We start from the raw sequence: 24,875 nt of genomic DNA on the forward strand, positions 1-24,875 counted from the left end.
AACCACCACCATGTCGTCGGATGAACAAATCCATCAGTGACGTCATTGCGCCGATAACGAGAAAAAAGAGGAGGTTCTAAAAACTAAATTTATTAGCCACCATCTCCCCTATTTTGGACCAACTTCAATTTACAAAGCCACCGTCTAAGGCAAATTACGTTAGAAATTGGCCATACTAATTATTTAGGGAAAGATCATCATCTTTATCTCATTCCACGAGTCAGCGACCCCATGGCCTGGCTCTATAACCCAATCAAACGCGCAATTATCATTTTTTAAAACTCTTTAATCATCTACCAAAAAACCTAAAAAATGAACCCGGATCTCTGCCAGGGCCAGGTTTTGATCAAATTGATTTAGAGTGACTTGCGCCTTTTGCGTGAATTGATGAGTCGTGAAAAAAGAAAAAAAACTAGTCACCAGCAGACGACATAATGTGATTTTTCAAAACTAAAATACACACGACATAATTAGGAGGCTCGTTCATTAGTAAACACGCAAAAGAAGAAGGTCGTTGAGTCATCCATAACTGTAGTTGTTCCGAGTAAAAAATTCAAACAAGTTGCGTTCCTACCCGACCCATTGACCGTGAAAATGTTCATCATTCCTGCAGACCCGTGCATGAACTTTCAGATCACAAACGACGCCAAACATATAGTACATATAAGAACGCTCGTTCTTTCACTGCTGGATGAGAAATGGCCGAGCAGAAGAAGAGCGAATGCAAATGTGATGCAGCCGGAGCGACCGAATCACGCAGCAGACAATGGGCGCCAGCACGACGGCAAGAAAGAGAACAAAAAACGGTTGTACAACAACAACAACAACAACTACGTACGGAAGACTCTCGGGTCGGATTGAACGAACGAACGAAGAAGAAACGAGTCAGACAAGAATAGAGTGAAATTATAAAAAGGCCGAGAGGCAGATGGTCGCATGCCAAATGGAGTAGAAGAATACAAGCAGCTTATGTAATCAAATAGGGAAGCCGCCATCTTTGATTTCAATTATTTATTCTAATCGAAGGTAGCAGCAGATGCTGAACGCTCGATTTGACTCTGCTGTTCTATCTCTTTTCCTTTCTGCGTCGTCTAAATAATACGCCAAAGATGACTGGAACTTTCACGCTCAGTGTCCAAACTCTCTCTCCTTTAAACAAGAATCAAAAAGACGGTGAAATCTTTCCGACATGAAATTTCGCCGCCTACAAGTCGCTGGCCTATGTCTACAACGGCACAGAGTCTCTTGTTTCATTTCTCTCAACCAGAAATCTCGACACAAACGAATGTTTTATTTTAAAAAATGACTTTTTTTGACTTTTTTCGGGACTCCCGAGTGAACGAAGCAAGGCGAACACAATTCCATCTAGGCGGCGCCAGTTAACCGACCCAGAAAGAAATGAGAAGAAAAAAAAAAAAGGAAATTTGGGAAATGAACAGGAGAACCGGTTTGACCGGTCAGACTCTCGGTACAACTAACTGCACACACGTTATTATTACCAGTTGGAAGGCATTGTACAATCCCCTTGAGAGAAGAAACCCATAATGTAAACCAAATGCAGACTCCACCCAAGAAAAAACCAAAAGCGACCAAAAACTATTCAATTATTGTTATTTTTTTTTTCTGGATAAGCGCACAAAAATAAAATAAATGATAGGTTATCGTTTCTTAAATGGCACGCAAACGTATAAAAGCGGCGATTTGAAATCGATTCCACCGAGGGAAAAATAATTCAACTGCACGTACGCCTTTAGTAAAACAGTCTGTCAAATTCACCTAAAACGAAATTCAAGCTAGAGGCCTTGCTCATTTTCTTTGGTAAGGTATATATAAACTACCCGGAAGAATAAAACAATTTCATATAGACGACTCTTTATTCTTTCGGTTGCTCTTTTTTTATTCCACGCATTTTCCATTCGAGATTGTATAAATGTAATAAAATGTGGAACTAGGCCGTGCGCACTGAAAGGGGGGACGCACTTGAACCCTTCGGAAAGAGAAAAAGGTCATCAGATAAAATAAAAACGGATGAAAACTACCATACTTTTTTGGTAGCCTATATACGTCGTGTGCAAGTACAGCGCAGTCACCAAGTCACGTTGGGGGCTCATAAAAAGAAGAAGAAAACAACTTTACTCCAATGTGGCGGCGGCGACTTGAAAAGTGAAATAAATCAATGTCTGCGCTCCTGCTGAAATGTTTCAATAAAGCAACGGCGACGACCATATACGAGTCGAGCTTAAAAAAGAAAAACAACACTGCACTTACTACACCTCCTCCCCAGCAGCACTTTTCGATGTCAACTGAAATGCGATCGGAAAAGGAAATCACAAAAAGTATCGTTGATATTTATAGCAACATTTATACGGATCTGGTTCGGTCGTTTTTAGCTTGGCAACCGTTGCGAAAACATGCACGAGAGGATAAATTCGCATCACGCCACCCAACTGGGTGGCTGTCAAAGAGAGAGAAGGATCTCTACTGAACTTTGTACAACACTTTGCATAACTGGTTGCAAGTATATTATATGTGTTGCAAGCTTCTTCCAGTTTGTTCTTTTATGTCTAGACGACCTGTGCTGTCAGCGGGAAGGAGATTTGAAACAAGAAACTGAAAACGACATGAACAAAAAAAAACCAGTGGAATAGCAGCAGGGGAGTTTTCCATTAGTTCACGGAAGTTTGGACGGATGAGCATAACATGTCGATGCTTTACGATGATAAAAGACACGCGAATGCATCAGGGTATATAATAATAGTAGTCGATCCCAAAGGCGTCCATCGATCTGACTATAGGGTGGAAGAGAAACGAGATTGATAATAGATAGGTGGCCTTTATAAAGTGAAACCGGAGAGAAAGTCCCTTAATCGCACATCATCATCATCAAGAGAGTATGGCCGCGCGTCAACAATAGAGTGATTGAAGAAGAAACTCTCGTCGCTATTTTGCTCTCAAAATTCTTCAAATAAACAAAATGTCTTGGGCAATGATAAAATAACAACAGCAGCATTGCTATGTACTGTACCAACATCTTCGATGGACATTCAATGCTGGAATTTTTTCTGTTTTACAGTCGATCGGTACATTCATTTGTTTTTGTGTGTGTGTGTGTGTGTTCCAGACATTTGTTCGTGGGAAAAAGGAGGTTTGCTTTTAACACAAACGCCGACTATACTGCTGCTACATATTCTGATTGTGGTTTTTTTTTTGCTACAAGATACAAATACATGTGTCCATCATTTTACGACACCGGCTATCTCTCGATGGCCGGCCATAAAATTCCATATGCCCCGGTCAATAATTCAAACTGGAACACCATCGAAAATTTTGGAACAGTGAGAAAAAATAAAAATTTTAATCGAATAAAATTGAACCTGTTGCAATTCATCTTGTTTGAAGAATAAAAAGGGGAAATTCTTCTCCGTCAACAAACTCGACTGCAGAAATTACAGTCGAGTTGTTGTTGAGGGATGAGGGTATTTGCGAGTCGCCGGGTGGTAGACATGGTACACGACCTTAATTGCTTTCGAAGAAGAAGAAAAAGGGGGGAACCGAAACTTATTTTTCGGCTTTTCAATCGATTTCAAAAGCATCCCTTCAACCAACCCCCCTCTACAAGAGCAAGTACACACACACACAGTGAGTGAGAATGAAGCAGCACAAAAAAAAAAATCAAGATTCAAAGGGGAACCGAGAAGTCGTAAAAGATGAGAAAACGGTTTTTTCTTCTGATACACACAACAACAACAACAACATCCTGTGCGCTGGCTGCATCTGTCTCCATCCACACTCACCAAGTCTCCTTTCTCTTTCTTTTCAAATGTCAAAACAGTGAAAACTGAAAAAATTGATGCCAAAGATCGGAGCCACCTCCTCCTATTAGAAAATCTAAAACTGATATCATCGTTAACTGACTGACCGGATTTCTGACGTGAAAATCTACATGAATAAATAACCAAACTGGTAGCGAATGAAAAACAATTGCAGTTTTTGTTCGACCATCAGAGCTTTTAATCGACAATCTAATTATTTTTGAATATTTCCCCGGACACAACGGCCGGCATGTGTGAATGATTAATTCCCCCCTCAAAGATTAAGATCTCGTCAACATTCAGGACAAAGAGAGAATATATCTGTTAGTTATCTGGTAGAAAGAAATACATCTACAAGTACACATTTAACCGGTTCCTGATTTCTGGTTTGCACTTATAAGAACAACAGAGTGTGGCGATCCCATGGTGAGTTTGCCACCAGGCCCCCAAATGACTAGGATGAACACATGCAACAACTCACGAAAGCTGCTAAAAACGCAACTATATATGGTCAACTAATCTCATTAATTTTCCAGAGTTTGGAAAAAACCAAAAAACCAGCGAAAGAGCAAAGATAGAACCGAATGGAATTGTGTTTGAGCAAGTCACTCGGGACTAAAGTATAAGAAAACGACAACACAATGTGGACGATTGTCTCCTTCGAGTATTTATAGAGACAGCCGCAGCAAAAGAAGAAGATAGAAGATATACTTTGCTCCTTGTCTTAGTAGTCGTCGTTGATATTAAGAAGAGGTATGGCCATAAAAGGGGCGACGATTGCCATCGAACGAAGAAAAGCACACACACACACACACACACGTGCAGAGCAAAGCCAAGTCCGTTAGGTTGATCTTTTCCCCCCTTTAGCAGCGAACGGCCGGCAACGGACGGTCAATGATCTCCGCGTGAAAGAAACAAGAAAGAAAAAAAAAGAGAAAAGATGGTTGTATCACGCAGCCGGCTCAGTCACAAACTGGACCGGTTGAAATGATTTTTCAAATGTGTCGCCAAAGCCAAACGGAAGTGTTGTTAAGTTTAATGGCGGCTAGACCAATTAGCGATCCTTCAATAACGACCGAAGGCTGTGAGCTGGAATATTAGATTTCTTTCCTAGTCGAAGTAGCCGAAGGAAAATCTCGTTTTGGGAAAACATGTGCGAAAAACATTTTTACACCCGTGGACGACGAGTGACAGGAGAGAGAAAGTTGGGGGGAAATGAAAACGACTATTTAAACAGGTCTCATAAATCCTGCCGTTGGTCCGGCCCTCCTCAACGTTGTTGATAAGACGTTGAGGATGGATGACTATCGTGAACGAACCAACCAACACCGGCAACAAAATAGAAAATGTGTGTTTCTTTTTTGTTTTTCCTGCGTTCTTTTCTCGTTTATGCACACGACAAAGTTTAAGTTGCGAGATTTCATCGCTTGGAAAGTTCGACGAGCGAGTAAATCGATAACTAAAAAACATTCACGCTGGATATGGAAGAAAAAACTCGACTCGATTAGGAGACGGACCTCTACGGTGATGAAAGACGATCTCGGCCAAAAAGAAAAGCAAGTTTCAAGTTACAAAAGACACATCTTTATCCATTGTCGTTTATAACTTGTAAAAGAAAACAACAGCAGGAGTAATAATAGGTTAGGAATGGAGGACGGTGAGTTATCCGATCCCCGACAGGAGGAGCATCCAGTGGCGGAATGAGGAGCCTTTTTTTTCAATTGTTTCTTTTTTCTTACCCAAACAAACGCCAAGGGAGAAAAGAGAATTCCTTTGCTAGGTAGGCCGCTTGCTTCATGGCCCCCCTCCCCAATCGAAAATGTGACACACATAGAAGGAATGGATCAACTTAAGTCTATGGAAGGGAGCGACTATTGTGTCTCTACTGCCATACGAAAAGTCCATCAAAGCTATACAACATTGAAGAAAGGCTTCCAACAATAGGAAGGAAGGTACTTCTTCTTAGGCTTCGAGAGGGGATTTTTTCCCACGTTGATGGATTCCTTCTTGGGCGTCTAAAGGCTCCGAGGGGAATGAGGATCAACTCGGATTTCAAACAAGCCTTGAAAAAAAAAAAACGAATTTGAATCTCCAAAGGCCTCGTCGAGTGATGGATCAAAAATGCTGTGCTCTCTCAACCAGACGGAAATCTTAATCCAGATGGAATAATTTGACAATCGATTGTTTTAGAGGATAAAAATGAAATGCCACGAAAATCCACCGCACACATGCAATTAAAACTGTTGGAAAACAAAAACAACCCCTTTTCAAATAAATTCAGGCGTACGTTGTTGTTGTTTTCTGTCATGAGGGCATCAAAACCAATACGACCCGATACAATAGTGACCTTTTGAAAAGAAAAAGAATTCCCCGATCGATTTGTTGGTCATGCCCGTGATTAAGTCGTACGAAGTGTTTTCGCTGGAAATTTCTTGCTTTTCTTGGTTGTATTTCAATTTTGCCTATGTTGGATAAATTACAAAAGTAAGGGTAAATGTTTGTCCTTCAAAGGAGAGGCCAGCAGACAAATTTTGTTGAAAAAAGTAGGTAAAGGAGAAAGGTTTATGCTGTTTCCATGTCGTCGGTTTCTTCGGCTGAAGCGGCTACGGCTGTCTTGTGGCCCGATTGCGGGATATAAAACAATCCCCCCATCGCCTCTTGAAGAGCCCGGCAGCAAGATAAAGCTTCAGTGTAGCCACCGGCTCTTTCAGTAGCATTGGCCGCTCGGATATTGGCGAAATACTTCAACTTGCCCAGCACTTCGATGGCCGGAGGTGAAGGCCCGTTGTAGTCGAAAACGGGAGCTGAGTAATGGAAGAGTGGCAAATCTTGTTGCTTGGGAATGGGAAGGAACGAACTCGTGTTCTGACGAAGGCCAATCTGAATTCCTGATGAGAATTTGCTCGATTTGACAACTGGTCCACCGGCCTGGGCGGCTGCTTTCGGTTGTTCTTTAGCCAGTGCGGCGGTTGCTTGAACGTGAGAGGCCACGATCGACTTGGCATCGGCGTCCGAAAACATGAGCTCATCGATAAGTTTCTCTCGAGCCTTGTGTTTCTGCTTCTTTTCTTCCAGCTCGGCATTGACGTACGAATTGGCCTTTTCCGACTGCTGGGCTTTTTCAGCTTCCAATAACTCTTCCAATTCAATCTCTTCTTGGCTCTGCCTGTTTCTGTTTTTCATTGTTATGTCTTTGTTTTCCTTCTTGTAGTTGTCAATCATCTTGTTGGTGTTTGTAGAGTCAACATCGAAAACCAGGTTGAAAATTATATTTTCCACCTCTTCCAGGTAATCATTGTACTCTCGCAGAGTGGAGAAATCCTCCTGGCGTTTGTTAAACTCTTTCAGAATTCTCTTGCGGATATCAACCTCTTTGTCAACAGCAGGATCCTCAAAGAGCTGAATTCTAAAATTTTGTCTTCTGAGTGCACACTTGCATTCCGGACAAGCCGCAGAGCCTGAGAAAAATATACTAGAGCTACCCTCCAAAAAAGTAAATAAAGTTTTGAAATAGGGTACCTTTGGCGAAGATAAGTTCTACGCAGGACTCGCAAAGAGCATGACCACAGGCATTTACCATCAGAATCATGGCAGGATTTCGGTATTTGGTTGTCTTGCATTTTGGGCACGTTTGATCGTTTCCATCCATTGTCAATGTCTATCAAGAAAAATTTTAAAGTTGACTGCTCAAACCATTGGCGCTTTCATAAATACAAAGAAGAATCATCAATTGAGCATGTTGATATTTTCGTGCACTTTTTTCAACACATTTCAACCAACCCAACCGATTCAAGCAGACGACTCGACCACTGTTGCCGCTTCGTTATTTAACATCTCCGGACGTGATGTCAACTTTTGTTCGGATTTCGGAAAGAAAATGTTTCATTTCCAAATTTTCAGAGTTGATTCATTTTGAATCACACAAAAATTGTAATAAGATGGGAAGGAGCCAAAATTCACATTTTCTAACAACCATGCTTCCCTTGATCTAGCTTCCGGTTGCTAAGCACTGTACGTAAAGATGGCAGCACTGAATTTTACCTGTAAAGAAGGAACAAAAGACAATAAAAATCTACCACATGTTGCATCCGAATTTTTTTATTCAAACTACCAATAGTGTGTACATGCAGTAATGAAATAAAACATGTTATACACGTTCTCCCACATGATATAGTACCTAATATATAGCATTAGCCGATTAAAGGGAGTTGTTAAACACATATATCCAAATGAATTTTTGAGGGTCGCAATCCGCAAATCATTTCACAGTTTGCAGGTTACATATGTTTCATTCATTTATATTGTTGTATTTTTAAAGATGGCGCACTGCGCTCCCGATGGAAGGTATATTTACAATACATACCACAACGGGATTTCCCCAGAATTGTAACAAAAAAGTCTCTCTCCTCTGCCCACTTTCCTCCACGTTTCAACCCACGTTAAATCATGAGAGTTCGCTATATAATAATAATAGTGGTTTCGTTAAATGAATATTTTCCCTTTCACCATTTAAAGAAAACTTGAATTAAAGACGAAACAAGTGCACTGTGAGCGTGATCGGTAATTTTGGAAATGATTTTTAGATAAATCGAGGCTTCCCAACGCACACTCAAAATGGAGAAAATTAATAACACTCGTAGGATATTCTAAATATTGTTAAAAAAAGAAGGAGGGGCTAGTAATAACTGAAAAAATGGCTTGAAAGAAGGAATGAATTGGAAAATCTAGCCTGGCTGCAGCTATGTAGGTATACAAAGGTAGGGTTATTTTTTTCGATGGCCAGTAGCTTAAAAAACGGGAAAAATAAAGGAAACGCGGAACAAAAAAAGAAAGAAACTAAATAAGGATCAAAAGAAAGGGGATAGGCAAAGAAAATAAGAAAAATAAATGATATGGGAAGGGATAGGAGTGTACGAAAGGGATAGCAATACAATATTAGTAACAATAATAACGTTATCATTTGGTAAAGGAAGCAAAAACAGCCCACATCAACTCATTGGTTCCAGGTTTTGCACTCTCGTTGTCCAAGTCAAGGTAGAGGAGTTCACGAACCCGTTTCATGGCCAGCTCGTAGTCGTCGTCGTTTAATGGGGCAAAGGCATTCTCTAACACGTCAGAGGCGTGAGCCAGGAAGATGAGTGACAGCATGCGTTTGTCCATTCGATGAGCGTCGTTTACCCACTTGGATAAGACTGCTTCTTGTACCTGCAGATGGTTTGGTCAAAGGGACAAAAGGTTTAAAAATATGGCTGGCTTTGAGAATGTGAAGACGTCACACCTTTTTGACAAGACGAGTTTTCATGATATTGTCCGTAAGAGGATGAGTGGTCATATCAAACAAGAGAAAATTCTGTTTCTCTGTCGTTAATACTCCCTTCTCCACCAAATTTTTGGCCAGGCGTTCCCGGACGTTTTTCAGTTGATATCTTAGTTTCAAGGGATTCCATGTTTCTCCTGTAAAAATATTTGGAAATCAATGAAAAATTCTTAAGTTGGAGGATCAAACAAATGACAGACTCACCACTGAGGTATTCTATCCAATTCTGTACCGTCTCAGGGGGATCTGTTTCCTTAACATGCTTGAGTGCTTCATCTAGGAGAACATCTCCAGTAGGTGAGTCATTCTTGAGTAGAATTTTTCTCCCCAATAGGGATCGTTTCCTCATTCCTCCTTTCTCTAGTTCAACTCTACCACGTAGGCCTAACTCAATCAATATGCATCCACGAAGACCACTAGATATGCAATCATTCCAGAATGAAGTATAGCCCTGTAAATTAAAAAAAAATTAAATTTAGGGGGGAAATGTACCAAGTATGACACAATAAACATTATTTATACCTCTTTATCTTTGAGACCCAATAATAACACTTCTTCCATCAAGGTGAGTCTTGTTTCTTTGGAATCCAAATCATCCATATCATCTGTATCATTACTTGTACGGCGGTCTTCAACATCAGCTGGGCCTGACGATATCTCAACAGGTCCTCCGCCACCAGTCCCCACACGAGCAGTCCTCCTTTGAACAACCCCTTCACGATTCATTTTTCTATCAAAACCTGTAACCAGAAAGAACTGTGAGAAGTGAGAACAACCACTCCAGAAAGCACCAAACTATGAATCATGCTATGAATAATTAAATGCCAAATGAACACACTATGAGTTTGACATTTGGATGTAATGAAATAATAATGACTTGATCCTTTTTTTGGGAAATTATTCTAGTCAAGAGAACTGAACTGTATCTATTTGCAGAGTAATGAGCTACTTTGTTAAATAGAGGAGGTAATCTGACCTGTGCACTTGTGAAAGAATAATACTGGCTTTGTGGCAATACGCTCGACGTCTCATCAGTCGCAGACAACGAAAAACAAACTCAAGAACTCAAGAAGAAGGAAACTAAACTATGAAAGGGGCACTACAGTTGTAACTTCGTTCTGGCTGATGAGTTTGTTGACATTCGGAGGCTCGTCTATGCCTTCTTACACGTATAAGAACTTTTGTACACGTATAATCTTTGGCAAGCAGGTAGGGTTCTCTCTGTAAAAACGTCGATTTTTGCCTGGTCGTCAAGGCAACAAGCCTGCTGCTTGCAAGTTGCGACGTGGCGTAAAAAAATTCAAAAATGAAAAAAACCAGAAGGTATTTCCCACGGTACGCGATTCGTATTTGGTGAATTGTGTAAACGTAAGCACAGCAAAAAACGGGAAAATTATGACAGTTATGGTAGTGCAAAGGTTTAGGCGATTTTCTTTCGAAAGAATTGTTATCTTGTGTAAATATAACCCTCGTCAATCAGTCCGTCACTGGACATACACATAAGCCCTTAAAAAAAATTATCTTTCCCGTCCGGATCGTAACTATGACAACATTAATTTGTGTCAATGGGAAAATGTAGATAGAAATGTGTTGCAATATTTGACCCGATATTTGCGATGAAACATAAATGACGATTTTTCTTTTATCAAAGGAAAAATAGTTGTTTTCCTTGCTAGTTTCAATTTCAATTGATAGGTGGCAGCTTTATACCTACCAATTAAAAAATTCCGATGGGGAAATCCGCCTCGAACTCGATTCAGATAAAGGTACAAGTCTAGACTCTAGATAAATCAGATAAAAAACTTATTTGGATGTAACGAGACCTTATGCCAGTTCAATCTAACAAAGTTTAAATTGGGGAATCAAAAATGAATTTATAATGGACAACGCGATTGTCCATTTCATCCGACGTGTAGGAGGAAAATCGAAATTTTTTACCGACGAATGAAAAATTGATTTGTAATTATATTCCGCAATGAAAACTTGATTTCCATGAATCAACATTTATTTCCATACATCGCAATAGTATATCAGTATGACAGGATCGTTTGACGCATTACATCAGCACCTAATTTTACCTGCGCTTAATAATTCACTCAATACATGTTGAAGCGGAAAAATCAGTCGCGTTCTACATCTGGTAGCCCCGTTGCCTAGTCTACTAATATCAACCGAAAGATGTGTGTAAATGTAAATATTTGGCCATTTTCTGATCCTTTTAAAAAAATCCGTAGAAAGTCAGCAAATATTTTGCTTATCTTGTTACAAGTTGCGTAACACAATTTGGCTCAAGCAACGGTGAAACCAGCAACTAAATTGGTCATATCTCTGCAGTAGAAGGAGCAATAATGGGTCACTTTTCGTGGGCACCTAACTAGTAGCCAGCCAACTTGCAGGCAGCTAATCCGATAATAATTACTGCCGAGGAGTTTGTGTGAAAACGCATCCGGATTTCGTCACGATCTTCTCAGCAGCAACGGCGTTGGCAGCCGAAAGATGGCAGCTGATGTTCTCCGTGCCGGCTCAAAATCCAAAAAATAAGATTCCGACCGAAATGATGAAACCGCGGCTCGTGTGTCGGGGGATGAATGCCGACCAAGAGAATCCCGGCATTTGTATGCTACGGGCGAATCAAATAATTCATCTGACCTTAATTAGAAAACCAACGTTATCCAAAAACTGCAAAGAGCGGAAATAGCAGCATAAAACAGTTGATGAGAATATTGATCCGACTCGTCTGATGTTAGTAAACACGTGAAAAAGACATTGAAAATGTAATATTCGCCGGCCAACAGACATCTCTTTTATGTTGGAAACATTTTTCGCTAAAAAAAGAGAAAAATAGAGCTAGCTAGCTAGCTATACATGTAAAAGAAGAAGATGAAGTCCTCTCCGGCGCAATTGTTGCCTGCGGAGTAGTCTTTTTGAAAAGAAAACGAGGGAACGAAGAAAACGGGCGGATAGGGACGTCTGGCCGCTTTATTGCCACATCACAACCTCATTAGCTCAAGAGCATATGGACTGGAGAGTTTTTTTTTTTTCCTTTTCCTTTTTGTTTGTATATGCAGCTCGGCCGACGACGACGACGACAGGAGCAGCAGCCGCTATTGAACATTCGATTTAAGAAAAGAAACTAGTGATACTCTTGCGAATGAACAATTGCGCCAACTTTCAAGCCGATGTGTGTCTCCTGCAGTCTATTACGTCTACGCACTTGTGCGCATTTCGAAGTAAAAGGACTGAGTCTTGTTTATCATAAAAACCTAACCCTCTTCTCTTCCTTGCATCTCAATGGTAATTGGACTCTTGTTGGGACTTTTTTTTCGGGTCGAGACAAACGCCACCCAAAGGAAACTGATCATCATCAGCAGTTCCTTCCCGTAACTATCTGCCGGTACTACATAATGGACTGAAAATAAAAGAGATCCAGCTGCTTTGAAGTTCGATTGCGTCAATACAGTTTTACTTGTTTGTCGTCGTGTGCAGGAGCCACAGCCATGAACAATAATGGGTTTTCTTCTACATAGAATTTAGAGAGAAAGTGCGTCATCAAGACTCGAGAGGATTGCCCTGCTGCACTTGCTCTGTCCTGCTATTTGCAGATGCTCATTGGCCAAAAACCCCAAAAGAAGATGAGAATCAAGAGAGAAAAAGGAAGACGGATAAAATTATATTTGCGTGCATGCTACCCGGCTATCATCAGCTAACGTAGTGTACATTCTGCCCGTCTGAAAACTCGGTCGAGCTAGGAAAATTTAAGTCCCGATGGACGCTATGCTGACAAGATGCTTCCATGTTTACGATGATGCTTTAGACTACTCGGTCTTCGTTGAAGATGTTATGTAATAACAGCGCCTCTCTCTTAACTGGGGGGGGGGGGCCACTTTTTTTTTAAGGATGTGTTTTTACGTTATAACATTTGATTGCAACTGCATATGTATGAACTTGATAGCTAAAGACTCGATCAAACTTGTTCAAAATCATCGGAACCGTCTCAAACTGGCCCATTCCCGTTGTTTAAACGGCAATTCAAAGTCGCGAACATGTCCAGCATATAATCAACTTTGATATGCGGCGCCTCATCTCCCAGCCAACAAACAAGGGCTCGTAACCGATTTGATAGGCCTTTCACCAGCGTCATCAAATAATTGTTTCTGTCGCAGGAAAGAAACGTGAGTCAAAAGCCAAAACATTAGATTGGTACCGTGAATAATGTTGACGATGGTCTCGAGAGTCTTTTTAAATATTGACATCGGCAAGTGGGTGTGGTCGCCGTATTCCGTAAGAGACTGTGACGTATGCATAACAGCAATTTTTATGGACGGGGAGGAAAAAAAACGGCCGCTAAAATAAACGCACGATGCGCAAAGGCCTACGATTGTATTGATTTCCTCCCGAGCGCGCGCAGCAGCAGCAGCAACACACATACACAAGTAGATACACTCACGCACACACACAGCACCGCTATCATCATTTTATTGTGTTGAGAATTTGGAATTTTACCTAGAAATAATAACAAACAACAACAACATCAACAAGCAAATTGCATCGCCCGCCAATTATCTTCTAATCAAGGAGGAGGAGGAGAAATAACAAATGAATGATTATTAACAATCGATTATTAATGAATTGACTGCCGCTGCCGCTGTATATCATCAATTGTATACGCTGAAATTGTGTGTTGATCTGGAAATCTTTTCTCTTGTTAAAAAGAATGGAAGTATTAAAGTTTGACATGTCAACACACACACACAAACAGCAGGGGGGACGACCCTGGTTAACTCAAAATGCCAAGAAAAATGTCCACTGGCGCCATCATTCTTATATTTAAATATTCGTTATTCGTTCGCCGTCGTCGTCGAAATGAATCTACAAATTGGGAAACTAAAAAAAAGGGGGGAAATTCGGCAGAGTTTAAGAGTTACAGTAGATCTCCGATAAAGTAAAGAGAGTTAAAAGGAAGTTATTTAGATGATGTGATGCAACAAAGAGTATGTAAATAGAATATGAAGATGAGTTGATTAAATCAAAAGGAGGATCAATCGAGATAAATCGAGAGAGAGAGAAAAGAGAGCTAGAGAGAGAGCAGAAGAGAAAAGAGATTGAAAATGTGTGATTGACTTTTCGCCTTTTGGTTTGCATCCATTATTGAACTACTTTCTTCTTTTTTTTTTTTAGAGGCCATCATTTGTTATTTACGCTGTACACGAGAGGAGAATAACAACAAAGAACAGTTGCATCAATTGCCCTAAGATATATATATGTACCAACCTTTCTATTTGGGAGCTGGGGGAACAATTTAACATTTACATCAACTTCCTACAATTCTTTTCTTTTCTCTTTTTTTGTCTTTTTTCTTTTTGAAGTTACACACATTTACATATTCAAATCCGAGTCCAAACTTGCGGCTGTTAATTTCACTATCACATCGGATCGCTGCTGCAGCGGCGTGGCAGGTAGCGGCGGCGTCAGAAAGGCGCCGCCGTTTTCTCCGTTCACCGTCGACGACGACGACGTAGACAATTGAGTCGGGAAAACTTCGCTGTAGCGCAGCGTGATGCCACCGCCGTTGCTGTCCGGCGGACTTGTCACAGAGCCCCGTCGGTTGGTGCAACTCGTCGTCTGCGGTTGGTGATTTTGACCATTCGGACATTCGTTGTGAACCTTTTTATTTGTTTCAAATCGACATGTCAATTTGGATGAATAGCGTCTCCATTGGGGATGAACGGGGGAAAAAAAGAAACTTTTACCTGCGCAGAGACGACCATTGTCCCGAGGGACCAAATGCTGGAACGTCTGGAACCCGGCACGAAGACGTCTAGTAAGGTGCTGTGGGGGCGACTTTTGGGCGGATGGCTGCCGGATCCGACGCGATGGCGGGTCGAACTCTGTCGCGACATTTGACCGCCGGCGGATGCCACTGATCCGATGGGACTGGGCGTGTCGCCACGGCGGCTGCTCTGACGACTCAGACCTCCGCCACCGCCCAGGTAAGTGTGGAAGAGACTGGACATTCGATTAAGGACGGAACGCAACGACAGCCGATCCGGCTCGTACGCAAACGACGAATCGGTCGAATCGTTCGAAAAGGAAGTTTGGGTTTGAACGTGTCCCCTCATCTCTTCCTGTCTCTTCCTGGCCAGCAACTTGCGTCTTTAAACGGCCACGACACGCACACAAACAAACAAAAAGAAATTTTGAAAAAAAAACTATAATCTCGTTGACCAAATAATGGCGTGATATAAATTACCTCAAGTAAAGTTGATAGGCTCGTTGAATGACGCGGGCGGCCGTGTCTCGCTGTTTCCACTTGGCAGTCGACGAAACAATTTCCAGTTCACGACGATTGGGAAATTGTTTCTTGAACTTTTCGTCCATTTGTTCTTGAAGCTAAAAATAACAAAACAAACAATTTAATTAAATTGCCATTGCAGAGGGAGAGAAAAGTAGAGCGAAATAAAAATAAAATACTTTGCGGAAATGTTCCGTGTCCTCGACGTCGCCGAGTACCCGGCGCGTGAGAGCGTGAAGGATGTCGAGGCAGTGTAGGCGATCGCCGCTGGCGATCAAAATGTCCAAATTGACGAGTGCGGCCATGTTGGGGCGGGAGATGCCCAGCGGCGGATCGAGACTAGCCACGAAATCCGAGAGCTCGCCGAAAGCGATAAACTGGGTGGCGTAAGGATCGAATCGCGACCATTTGGCGTAAAAGCGCTCCAGATCCTCCTCGCCGAGTCCCAGCTCCTCCTCGTGATGGGCCTGGTTAAAGTTCTCCAGCAGGACGGCGATGTACATGTTGATGACGATCATCGACGAGAGGACGATAAACGACACCAAGTAGAGGGTGGCCAGGATGGGGCTGCCGCAATTGCCGTAGGGCAAATTGTGGTACGTGATGTCGCAATACGGCGGCTGAATGAGCAGCGGATTGAGGATGTCGTTCCATCCGGCGCCCGTCATCAGCCGGAAGAGGAGCAACATGCTGCGGCCAAACGTCTCAAAGTTGATCATTTCGTTGAGGGCGCCCGAATGAACGACGTGACCAAACAAGGCCATGCCGATGATGGCGTAAATGAAGGTGATGAGGGCCAGCAGGGCGCCAATGTTGAACAGGGCCGGCAGGGAAACGATCAAAGCGAACAGGAGTTTGCGGATTCCCTTTGCCGCCTTGTGCCCACACACAATCAACAAACTTGGTTAGAAAAGAAGGCCGAGCAGCCAATTTGTCAGAGCTCTGTGGGGTGTGTGCCTACCTTGACGAGACGGAGAACGCGGCCGAGCCGGAAGACACGGACGACTCGGAGCAACGTCGGCGAAATGGGGAACTCGTTGAGGACATCCTCCATAATGAGGCCGACGATCGAGCACGACACCAGGCACAAATCAAATAGGTTCCATGGCAACGTAAAGTAGTGATGTCGCAGTCCAATCATCTTGACGACCGCCTCTGTGTTTTCCGTGTCAAACGTGTGTGTGTGTTAGACGTTGCGTCACATTCAGGACAGACCAAACAAAACAAAAAGAAACAAACAATTAAGCGATATGACGTACCCAGGGCGAACATGGTGGTGAAAAGAGCGTTGCACAACTCCAAGATGAAAGTGAAAACGGGCGGCTGGCCGTAATGCTCGACGCCCATGACGACCATGTTGAGGAAGATCATGATGAAGATGGCGATCTCAAACCGTCTCGACATGGCAATGTCGTAAAAGAGGGCCAGATAAGGATTCATGGGACGCCGGATCATCTTGCGCGGCTTCTTCCGGCCCAGTTTCTTCATGGCCGTGTAGTAATGCTTCTGGCTCTCCGTCAAGAACATTTCCAGCACTCCACCCTCGTACTATAATCGTCAATCATTGAATATTTTCATATTTCCACCGGCTCACAATGGAATTTTAAACAAATAAGCCGGACTGACCCTTTTCTTGAGCATGTTGAAGTTGTCGATGATGACACCAATGAAGAGGTTGAGCGTGAAGAAGGCGCCGCAGACGATAAAGACGACAAAGTAGAGATACGCCCACAAGTTGGCTTCGTACGACGGCTGCAAATCGACGCCACGGACGTCGACAGCGTCGGCCATGATCTCCATCCAACCCTCAAACGTCGCCTGGCCCAATTCAAAAGTCAACCGACGCTCGCAATCTGGAATCGAAATTTCAATGGAAGAGACTTACCACTTGGAAAAGTGCCAAATAGGCGTGGCCGACGTGGTCGAAATGAATGGGCGAATTTGTCCACGTCAAGTTGCGGCTCAAGCAGTCGGCCTTGGTGTCGATCACCTGTGGTGAATAGCGCTCGCCCGTTTCGTCGTCGATGCACTTGTAGAACTTGCCACCAAAGAGCTGGACGCCCAGGATGGAGAAGACGAGCCAAAAGACCAGACAGACCAGCAGCACGTTGAAGATGGCCGGAATGGCGAACATGAGCGCATTGACGACAATCTGATCCAGTCAACAACAAAAACAACAACAACAATTGAGTTGCAGGGGGGCAAAATGAGATATAAAGAAACAAATCGTTTACCTTCATTCCTTGCCATCGGGAAATGGCCCGCAGCGGCCTCAGGGCCCTCAGCGTCCTGAGTGATCGAAGAGCAGACAAGTTGGCCGAGTCCTCGACGGCCACGCTGATGACGGACACTGTCACGATGACGAAATCCAGGGCCGTCCAGACGGAAGAGAAGTAATACTTGAGACCGAGGGCGAACCACTTGATGATCATCTCCAGGGCAAAGAGGATGGCAAAGGCCATATTGGTCCAGCGCAGGATGCTCATCAGGTAGGGGTTCTCCTCCAAGTAGATATCCTCAAAGCAAAGGGTGATGCTCGAGCCGAAGATCAGGATCAGGATCGACCACTCGAAGGCCGGATGCTTCACCACCTGAAGGAGAGCCGTACGGCCCGCCTGCCATCGTCTGCACAGCGGATCGGCGAAGAAACTGCATCCGGCATTCTCCCAACAGCAGCAACACTTTTCGTGGATCGACTGGGGGATGCAATCCGGAGGATCTTCTGGCATCTCTTCCTGGCCGGACAGCACCACCGAATGCGTGTCTTCCCTCGCCAATTTGGCCGCTTCGATGGGCGGCACCACTTCCAACACGGTCGGGATCAAAATGCTCCAGTCGGCGATGTTGTCCGCTCCGCCGCTGTGGTGGTGGTGATGTTGTTCGTGAATGCTGGCGTCCGTCGGCTCCTGCTGCTGATCTGGAATGTTGTTGGAATCCTTTTGTTCCGGCAGGACATAAAGCGGCTGGTCCACAGTGACCTCTAATTTGGTTTCCGACTGCCAAACGGGACGCGCTGGAGGCGGTTGGTGCTCGGCGGACCCGTAAACGGATCGGAGCTGGACACTGGCACTGTCGTCGAAACTGCAGGCCAAACTGACGGCTCCACCCGCTGCACTCCGGGCCCTGGATGGTGACAGGTTGAGGTTAGCGTTGGGAGTCGTCAGTTTGTTGTGACTCAGAGCCCCGCAGCTGGGCGACCGGCTGGTCGCCTGGATCCTTTTGCTGGCCACACTTTCGCTGCGTTCAAATGAATTCAAATTGACCAGCGTTCGAGTGGCTTTGGCGATGATGCGGATCTTCCGCAAACCTTCCACCAGTTTGGAATCCTCGTTGATTTCCTGACACACGACATTGATTGGCGATCAAAAATAATAAATAAGAGCAAAAATAAATATAAAAGCGGACGCATTTCCTACCTCTTTTCGTGATTTGAGTTCCTCGCAGCTGAAGCTGTTGAGTAACAAGGCCAAGAAGAGATTGAGGACGAGAAAGTTGCCCATGACCAGTGCCGGCAGGAAGATGGAGAAACAAATTTCCGAGCCCTGCGGCACACACAGACAGACACATACAATAAGAGGAAAATGATGTCCAGATTGATCAATCGCGTGAAGTGAAAATGGAAATTGGGATTTTTACATATTTCCTCTCGGCTCGCATGCAATCCCAGAGTGGCTCGGCCCACTCTCCGCACAGAATCCGGAAGATCATCATGAAAGAGTGGAAGAAATCCTTAAAGTTCCACCGGGGCACCGGATCCGGGTAGAAATTCTCGGGCGTGTAATCCCGTCCGAAAAGTTGCATGCCAATGACGGCGAAGATGTAGACAACGATGGCCAAGACAAAAGTCAAATTGGCCAACGCCCCGAGTGAAGACAAGATGATGGAAAGTAAGACCCTCATCGTCGTCCAGGATTGAGCCAATCGCAAGACCCGCATCTGTTACGTTTCCCAAATGCAAATCAGGCCAACATTTCAGCGCCAACGTGTGAGCCATCGATCAACGGATATGCAAATTTAATCAAAAAGAAAAAAAAAAGATCACTGACCAATCGCATGCCGCGCAGAACGGAGAGGCCGTTGACAATCTCGAGGCCGAGATCGACGAGCGAGGCCAGGACGATCACAAAGTCGAAAACGTTCCAGCCGTTGCGGAAGAAATCCGTGCCCGTGGCCCCCATTTTCAGGATGCACTCGGTCGTGAAGACGGAAGTGAAAACCTGTAAGCAAAAATATCCAACTGTTATTGATTCATTTCCTTTTTTAAAAAATTAGTCTGAGTGTGAGGCCTTACCTTGTTGCCGACGTCGAGGACGTGTTTGACGTCGGGACTCATTCCGTGATGCTCGGCGGCCAAAAAGGCCGTGTTCAACACGATGCTGATGGTGATGACGAAATCTATCCAGGGGCTGGCGATGATTCGCTGGAGCAGAGAACGGACGCACCGCATGGCGGCCAGACAGAATTCCAGAGTGACCATTAGACGTGACGGATTAGTTTGGCTGGAACTGTCCTCCGGCATATGCGTCTGATTATGATGAGGATGATGGTGGTGGTGGCTATTCATCCGGTGGTTGTTGTTGCCCTTTGATGATTTTTGGTAACTCTGTCGACGTTTGAGCCATCGATCGTCCGTATCCGTGCCCTCGGTCACGTACTGGTGCTGGCCGTGGACCGACGAAGTCGAAGACGTACACGAAGGATCCTCGCTGGCCTGCCTCGACTTGTGCAACCGCCGTTCTTCTTTACCCTTCCGCCTAGGATCTTCCCTAGGAGCGGTGGCGCCAGGAGCCAATACATGCTCGCCCATGGTGACACCCACGGCGCTGTTGAGGCTCAGATCCTGGGCCGAGTCGCAGGCCGACAGTCTCGTCATGGAATCCAAACCCAGTGAAAATCTTTTCTCAGGATCGCAGGCTCGTTTGTACGAGAGTCGACGTGGATCCGAGCTGTTGCTGTTCAACGACGCCGGTTTATTGGTCGCCGGAGACCTGTGGTCGATTAGGCCGCCGTCGAGCGTCGCCAGGTCACAGGCCGGTTGGCTCCCGATGCTCTCCGTCAGACTGGAATAATTCTGCGAAATGCTCTTGTTGGTTGTGTACGTTCGCCGTTTGAAAACGACCGAACTCGGGTAACTGGGCGCCCTGGACGTCTCCGACGAGTAGCCGACGTCCGTGTTGAACGAACTGGCGAAATGGGTCGACTGGAACAGTACGCAACTCCCTCCCAAGGGATCGCTGTCACACTCTTTTATGGGGTTGGTCGTGTCGTAACAGCAATCCAGTCCCAGCTGCTGCTGCTGCTGATGTTGACATTTGGAGAGTTCGGCAATGTCCAGGCTGAAACCCATTTCCTCCTCGTCTTTGCTGACGGAAGCCATGACGGGCAGCAGACGACGCTCGTGAGGTCCGCTAGGAGTCGGCAGGGGTTTCACCTTGAGGATCTCCTTAAATGGCAGTGGCGCCGTGGCAGAGTGAACCGACGGCGAGATGGCGAGCGGCGGACCGTCACCTGATGCTGCGTCCAGTTTGTGGCAGGAGGCGTCCCGTTTGGCAGCTTCCAGTTTGGCAGCTTCACTTTTGGCTAGGGCCCAGACCAGGTCGGCCACGTGAGGATGTTGGCGCGGAGGCGATTGCTCCTCTTCGTCCATCACTCCGGCCAATCCCGACAGATGATTGCGGTTCGCCAACATTCTGGCATCCATCCGGGCTTTCTTCTGACGGGCCTGATCCGCATGGTGCCCCTTCTCCAGCAGGACGAGCGGAAGTTTACCAGGATCGAAACTGAACGTCGATTCCTCCCGGTAGTCTGTCAGCATTTTGGTTTTCTCCTGTTTTTTTTTTTTTCCCACGGGAGTGTGGCAAAGTTGAGAGATCCATCATCGTCTACACATCCTGAATTCCGGCTCACGCAAATAGATTGAAAAAAAGTTGTGCACGTACCTGATTGTTTGATCCGGCTTCGTCGTCGTAGCTCATGGCAACGACGGCCAGCATGAGGTTGATGAGATAAAAGGCGCCAAAGAAGACGACGATCATGAAGAAGACGATCGTGTACGGCCCGCAAGCGGCCAACACCATGTTGTAAATGTTTTCCCAATAGTCGAGCGTGATCAGCTGGAAAGTGGTCAACATGGACCAGGGGAACGTGTCAAAGTTGGTGTAACCAAAGTTGGGGTTGTTGCCCAGCCCGGGCAAACAAACGTGGTCAGACGGGCAGTGCCTGAACGAACACACCAACACAATAAAAACGGGATTAGCATCAAGTCCACAGTCCAGGACGAACCGAGGGTGGTGGTGGTTGGTCACTTACCATGTGCCCGTTAAATTACCGCACAACCGGAAGCTGCCCGTTTCCTCCCTCAGCCAGTTGTCCTCCTCTCGGATCCACCTAACGCCGGATATCAAAATGTCAACAACAGCCGCCATTCAAAGATCAAATTCGTACATCATTTTCTGACAGGGTTTTTCAAATGGCCCGCCAATTTAATTGACTGTCTAGACCCCTTCTTTCCATTATGAAATGTAAATTTTTATTTTTTGATTATTTTCTAGGAGCCCGCCCAAATCATTTGGGCCATACAATGCGCGGCGGCGCCCCGTTGAATGGCTGGCGCCTTCACAATCTGGGGCCTTTTGTTGGCACCCCCCATTATCTGTCCGTTATATCCTAAATAGAGAAAGAAGAAGACTACGAGAGAGAGAGGCGGATTAATAATTACGTGTGCCAGTCGAGCTCTGTGGTGTTGGGGTCCCACTGACGAATGCACTTGTTCCGCAACTCGCCCATGAACACTTGCAGGGCGAAAAGGGCCAGCACGCTGAGGCAGAAGACGATCAGCATCATGACTTCCATTAACTGGCGCATGGCTTTGAGCAAAGCGTTGATGATGGTGCGTAAACCTGTTCAGACAACAACAACAACAACATCAACAACACGGACAAAAAAAAAGAAATGTGTTTTTTCAACCGCTGCACAGCAGATCAATCGATCGGCGCACACGACGGCGACGAAGCTGTTTGATTTATCGCGCCCCATTTTTACAGTTCAACGAATAAATAAATATATTGGGCGACGGCGGGAATTTCAACGAGAACCGTCGATTTAATTTTTTTACTTTTTTTTTTTTACTTTCCAGCAGCGAGGAAGTCTCTACCTCGTCATTGATTGTTATTGCTGGCAGCAGCACACTATAGCGAGTTTTATTTCTTGCCTTTTCTTTCTTTCTTCCTTTTCACTTTCTCCTTTTTCACTTGCGACACTCGCCACTCGTTTGATCTTTGATTGGATTGTTATTCCGTGCTGCACGCGGGCGGTTCTCGCTTGTTTCTTTTTTGACTTTTGCGCGACGGGCGGGATTGGCCCCTTGCCTTTGGCTTTCCTCGTTTGTTTCGTGGGAACGGTTGCATCACGCCGAGAGACCACCACCACCAGGGGTATATAAGGTTTTCTTGTTTTGTTTTATTTTTCGTGCCGCTGACTATTCAAACTCCTGCGGCCGCGTGATGCGCTCCTGTTTTCTTTTTTGTCTTTTCCCCCTTTTTCTTTCGCTTCGTTTCGTTTCATTATCTCCATTCTCTCAGATTCGCACGCGCTTCTTCTCCCTCCAATTTCGACACGCCCAAATACCCGCCGTCACCCGCCAAATCCAATGCCGCGTGAAATCCCCAGCCTTCGCCACTACCTTCTTCTTCTTCTTCTTCTTCTTCTGCATTGGACGGATTCGATGGAAACCAAATAAGAAGAAGAAGAAGAAAAGTCATGGATGGATGAAAGTCTAGAGGCGGATCAATTTCTCAGGGTCTCGTTTTTTGATCAAGAGGAATTGTTTTTATTCCTCTCAGCTCCTCCTAATTCCGGCGACAAAAGAATCAGAGGGACCCGAGGAATTATCAATGAAGAGAATATTGATGGCTGACTCCTCGCGTCCACTTGATTGTCGATTCTCCGAGGCGGAATAAGAACGGCAGCAAAACCCCCCCCCAAAAGTGTTTCCAGCCATCCGAGCTTTTTGTTTTGTTTTTTTCGTGCGCCAGAGCCTCAACACGCAGTCGAAACAGATTATAATCGACGTTGGCCAGTCAACGATGACGGGAGAGAAGAGACAAATAAGTCGTTCGAGTTCCACTTCTTTAATCAATCCCAACGCACAAGTCGCTGGATCGAATAATGGATGAAATCAAAAAAGGAAAAACCAAATCCCGTCCAGCGATATTGTACGCAGCAGAGCACAACTGTTAGTCGCTGCACAAAATGGATGGATGGATGGATGGCCGTAGTGTGTCACGTTTAAAAGAAAAGAAGAAGAAGAAAAGAAAAGAAAAAAGGAGCTTTGCCGATTATCGATTGGATGCCAAACTGATCGCGAGATGGCAGAGAAAACGAAGAAAGAAAGACGGGATTCCGGGGGAAATGAAATGCGAGATAACAGATGATGCGCCGAGCTAACGGCCAATAATGTTGGCACATGTACGACAGGCATACATTACGACGAATATAAGCAGCTTATTAGAACATGGTCTATACTACTACGGTAGTCCAGAAGATGATGAATCCAACGCAGCCTCCAAATGGATGAAGAAGCAAGGAGCTAATAACAACAGACGCTGGCGCTCCAGCCGCGCCAAAGGTAATACCAGCACATTACACTTTATGGTTAGTACATAAGAGCCACTCTAGCTGGGCGATATATTAATTAATAATTACGTAGTGCAAGGGCGAGAAAAACAAGGAAAAATACTTACGGTTGTTCTATACTATTAAATATACTACTATACACTATACCTGGGATGATGGAAACGGTTTTGAGTGCCCGGAGTACGCGGAAGGTTCGCAATCCGGCGAGATTGCCGATCTCGACGGCCAAAGTGGCGTAGCCGGAGAGAATGACGACAAAGTCCAACCAATTCCAAGGACTGCGCAAATACGTCAGACGGTCAAGGACCAGTCCTTTGGCCACGGCTTTGATCACCATTTCACACGAGTAGATGCCCAGGAACACGTACCTATCCAGTGCACACAAAAAGCCAAAAGTCAAACAATTAATAAAGAAGCCAATCAATCACCATTCCGTATAGGTTCATTCATTCCGAGCGGACAAGAGAGAGGGGAGGAGAACTATTACTGATGGCACAGATCCATCAGGGTAAGTGTATGTGTGTCGAAATGACAAGTCAGATGACTGAATTGACGTCATGTTGTCCTGCAAAATCAGGCGGAACAAATACGAGAGTGACGCGCATCGTCCATCAGCGTTGATGAGACCCGAAATTTCGCCCGCACTACGTGCAATCCACTCCACATTGATGGGGGGGGGGGGGGACTCCCCATCTCTTGGTCGTAACAATTCATTCATTTTGAGCCTTTTGTCTCTGGTTACAAGGGGAAGGGGGGTTCTTTCTCGTCTGCCGCGGGATCAGAAGGTTTTTGTTTTCCAACACTTCAAAATAAAAAAAGT

At 44.8% G+C, this 24,875-nt stretch overlaps 3 protein-coding genes and 1 long non-coding RNA gene across 6 annotated transcripts in view; all 4 read right to left on the reverse strand.

The window, feature by feature from the left end:
* The window catches only part of LOC124337859, a 639,313-nt gene that overhangs the window by 491,038 nt on the left and 123,400 nt on the right, over positions 1-24,875 (reverse strand). The gene's annotated exons all lie outside the window — the stretch shown is intronic.
* Positions 6,241-7,680, reverse strand: LOC124336125 (CDK-activating kinase assembly factor MAT1-like). Its single transcript, XM_046789798.1, has 2 exons — positions 7,332-7,680; positions 6,241-7,270 (listed from the first exon to the last, which is right to left on the reverse strand). Exons 1-2 carry the CDS (start codon positions 7,459-7,461, stop codon positions 6,375-6,377), a joined length of 1,026 nt encoding a protein of 341 aa, XP_046645754.1. The 5' UTR covers positions 7,462-7,680; the 3' UTR covers positions 6,241-6,374.
* Positions 7,895-10,606, reverse strand: LOC124336379 (Golgi phosphoprotein 3 homolog sauron-like). Of its 2 annotated transcripts, XM_046790170.1 has the most exons (6): positions 10,106-10,606; positions 9,652-9,869; positions 9,334-9,580; positions 9,091-9,266; positions 8,720-9,017; positions 7,895-8,574 (listed from the first exon to the last, which is right to left on the reverse strand). In XM_046790170.1, the coding sequence occupies exons 2-5, from the start codon at positions 9,853-9,855 to the stop codon at positions 8,769-8,771; spliced, it is 876 nt and encodes a 291-aa protein (XP_046646126.1). In that variant the 5' UTR covers positions 9,856-9,869; positions 10,106-10,606; the 3' UTR covers positions 7,895-8,574; positions 8,720-8,768. The 2 variants fall into 2 exon arrangements, with proteins under 2 accessions (XP_046646126.1, XP_046646117.1); XM_046790161.1 differs by having other exon boundaries at positions 7,895-9,017.
* Positions 13,496-24,875, reverse strand: part of LOC124330932 (sodium channel protein 60E-like) — a 32,662-nt gene continuing 21,282 nt past the window's right edge. For both annotated transcript variants that reach the window (XM_046788759.1, XM_046788760.1), the window contains 17 exons: positions 24,203-24,423; positions 22,140-22,320; positions 21,731-21,808; positions 21,361-21,640; positions 19,713-21,248; positions 19,468-19,638; positions 19,058-19,357; positions 18,838-18,963; positions 17,656-18,759; positions 17,307-17,573; positions 17,048-17,239; positions 16,681-16,969; positions 16,383-16,576; positions 15,601-16,296; positions 15,380-15,519; positions 14,880-15,282; positions 13,496-14,793 (listed from right to left, as the gene is read on the reverse strand). In XM_046788759.1, coding sequence (XP_046644715.1) covers positions 14,506-14,793; positions 14,880-15,282; positions 15,380-15,519; positions 15,601-16,296; positions 16,383-16,576; positions 16,681-16,969; positions 17,048-17,239; positions 17,307-17,573; positions 17,656-18,759; positions 18,838-18,963; positions 19,058-19,357; positions 19,468-19,638; positions 19,713-21,248; positions 21,361-21,640; positions 21,731-21,808; positions 22,140-22,320; positions 24,203-24,423 — 6,466 coding nt within the window. In that variant the 3' untranslated portion in view covers positions 13,496-14,505. The remainder of the gene's footprint in view (positions 14,794-14,879; positions 15,283-15,379; positions 15,520-15,600; positions 16,297-16,382; positions 16,577-16,680; positions 16,970-17,047; positions 17,240-17,306; positions 17,574-17,655; positions 18,760-18,837; positions 18,964-19,057; positions 19,358-19,467; positions 19,639-19,712; positions 21,249-21,360; positions 21,641-21,730; positions 21,809-22,139; positions 22,321-24,202; positions 24,424-24,875) is intronic.

Source organism: Daphnia pulicaria, chromosome 1, assembly GCF_021234035.1.
Source record: "Daphnia pulicaria isolate SC F1-1A chromosome 1, SC_F0-13Bv2, whole genome shotgun sequence".
Taxonomy (NCBI): Eukaryota; Metazoa; Arthropoda; class Branchiopoda; order Diplostraca; family Daphniidae; genus Daphnia; species Daphnia pulicaria.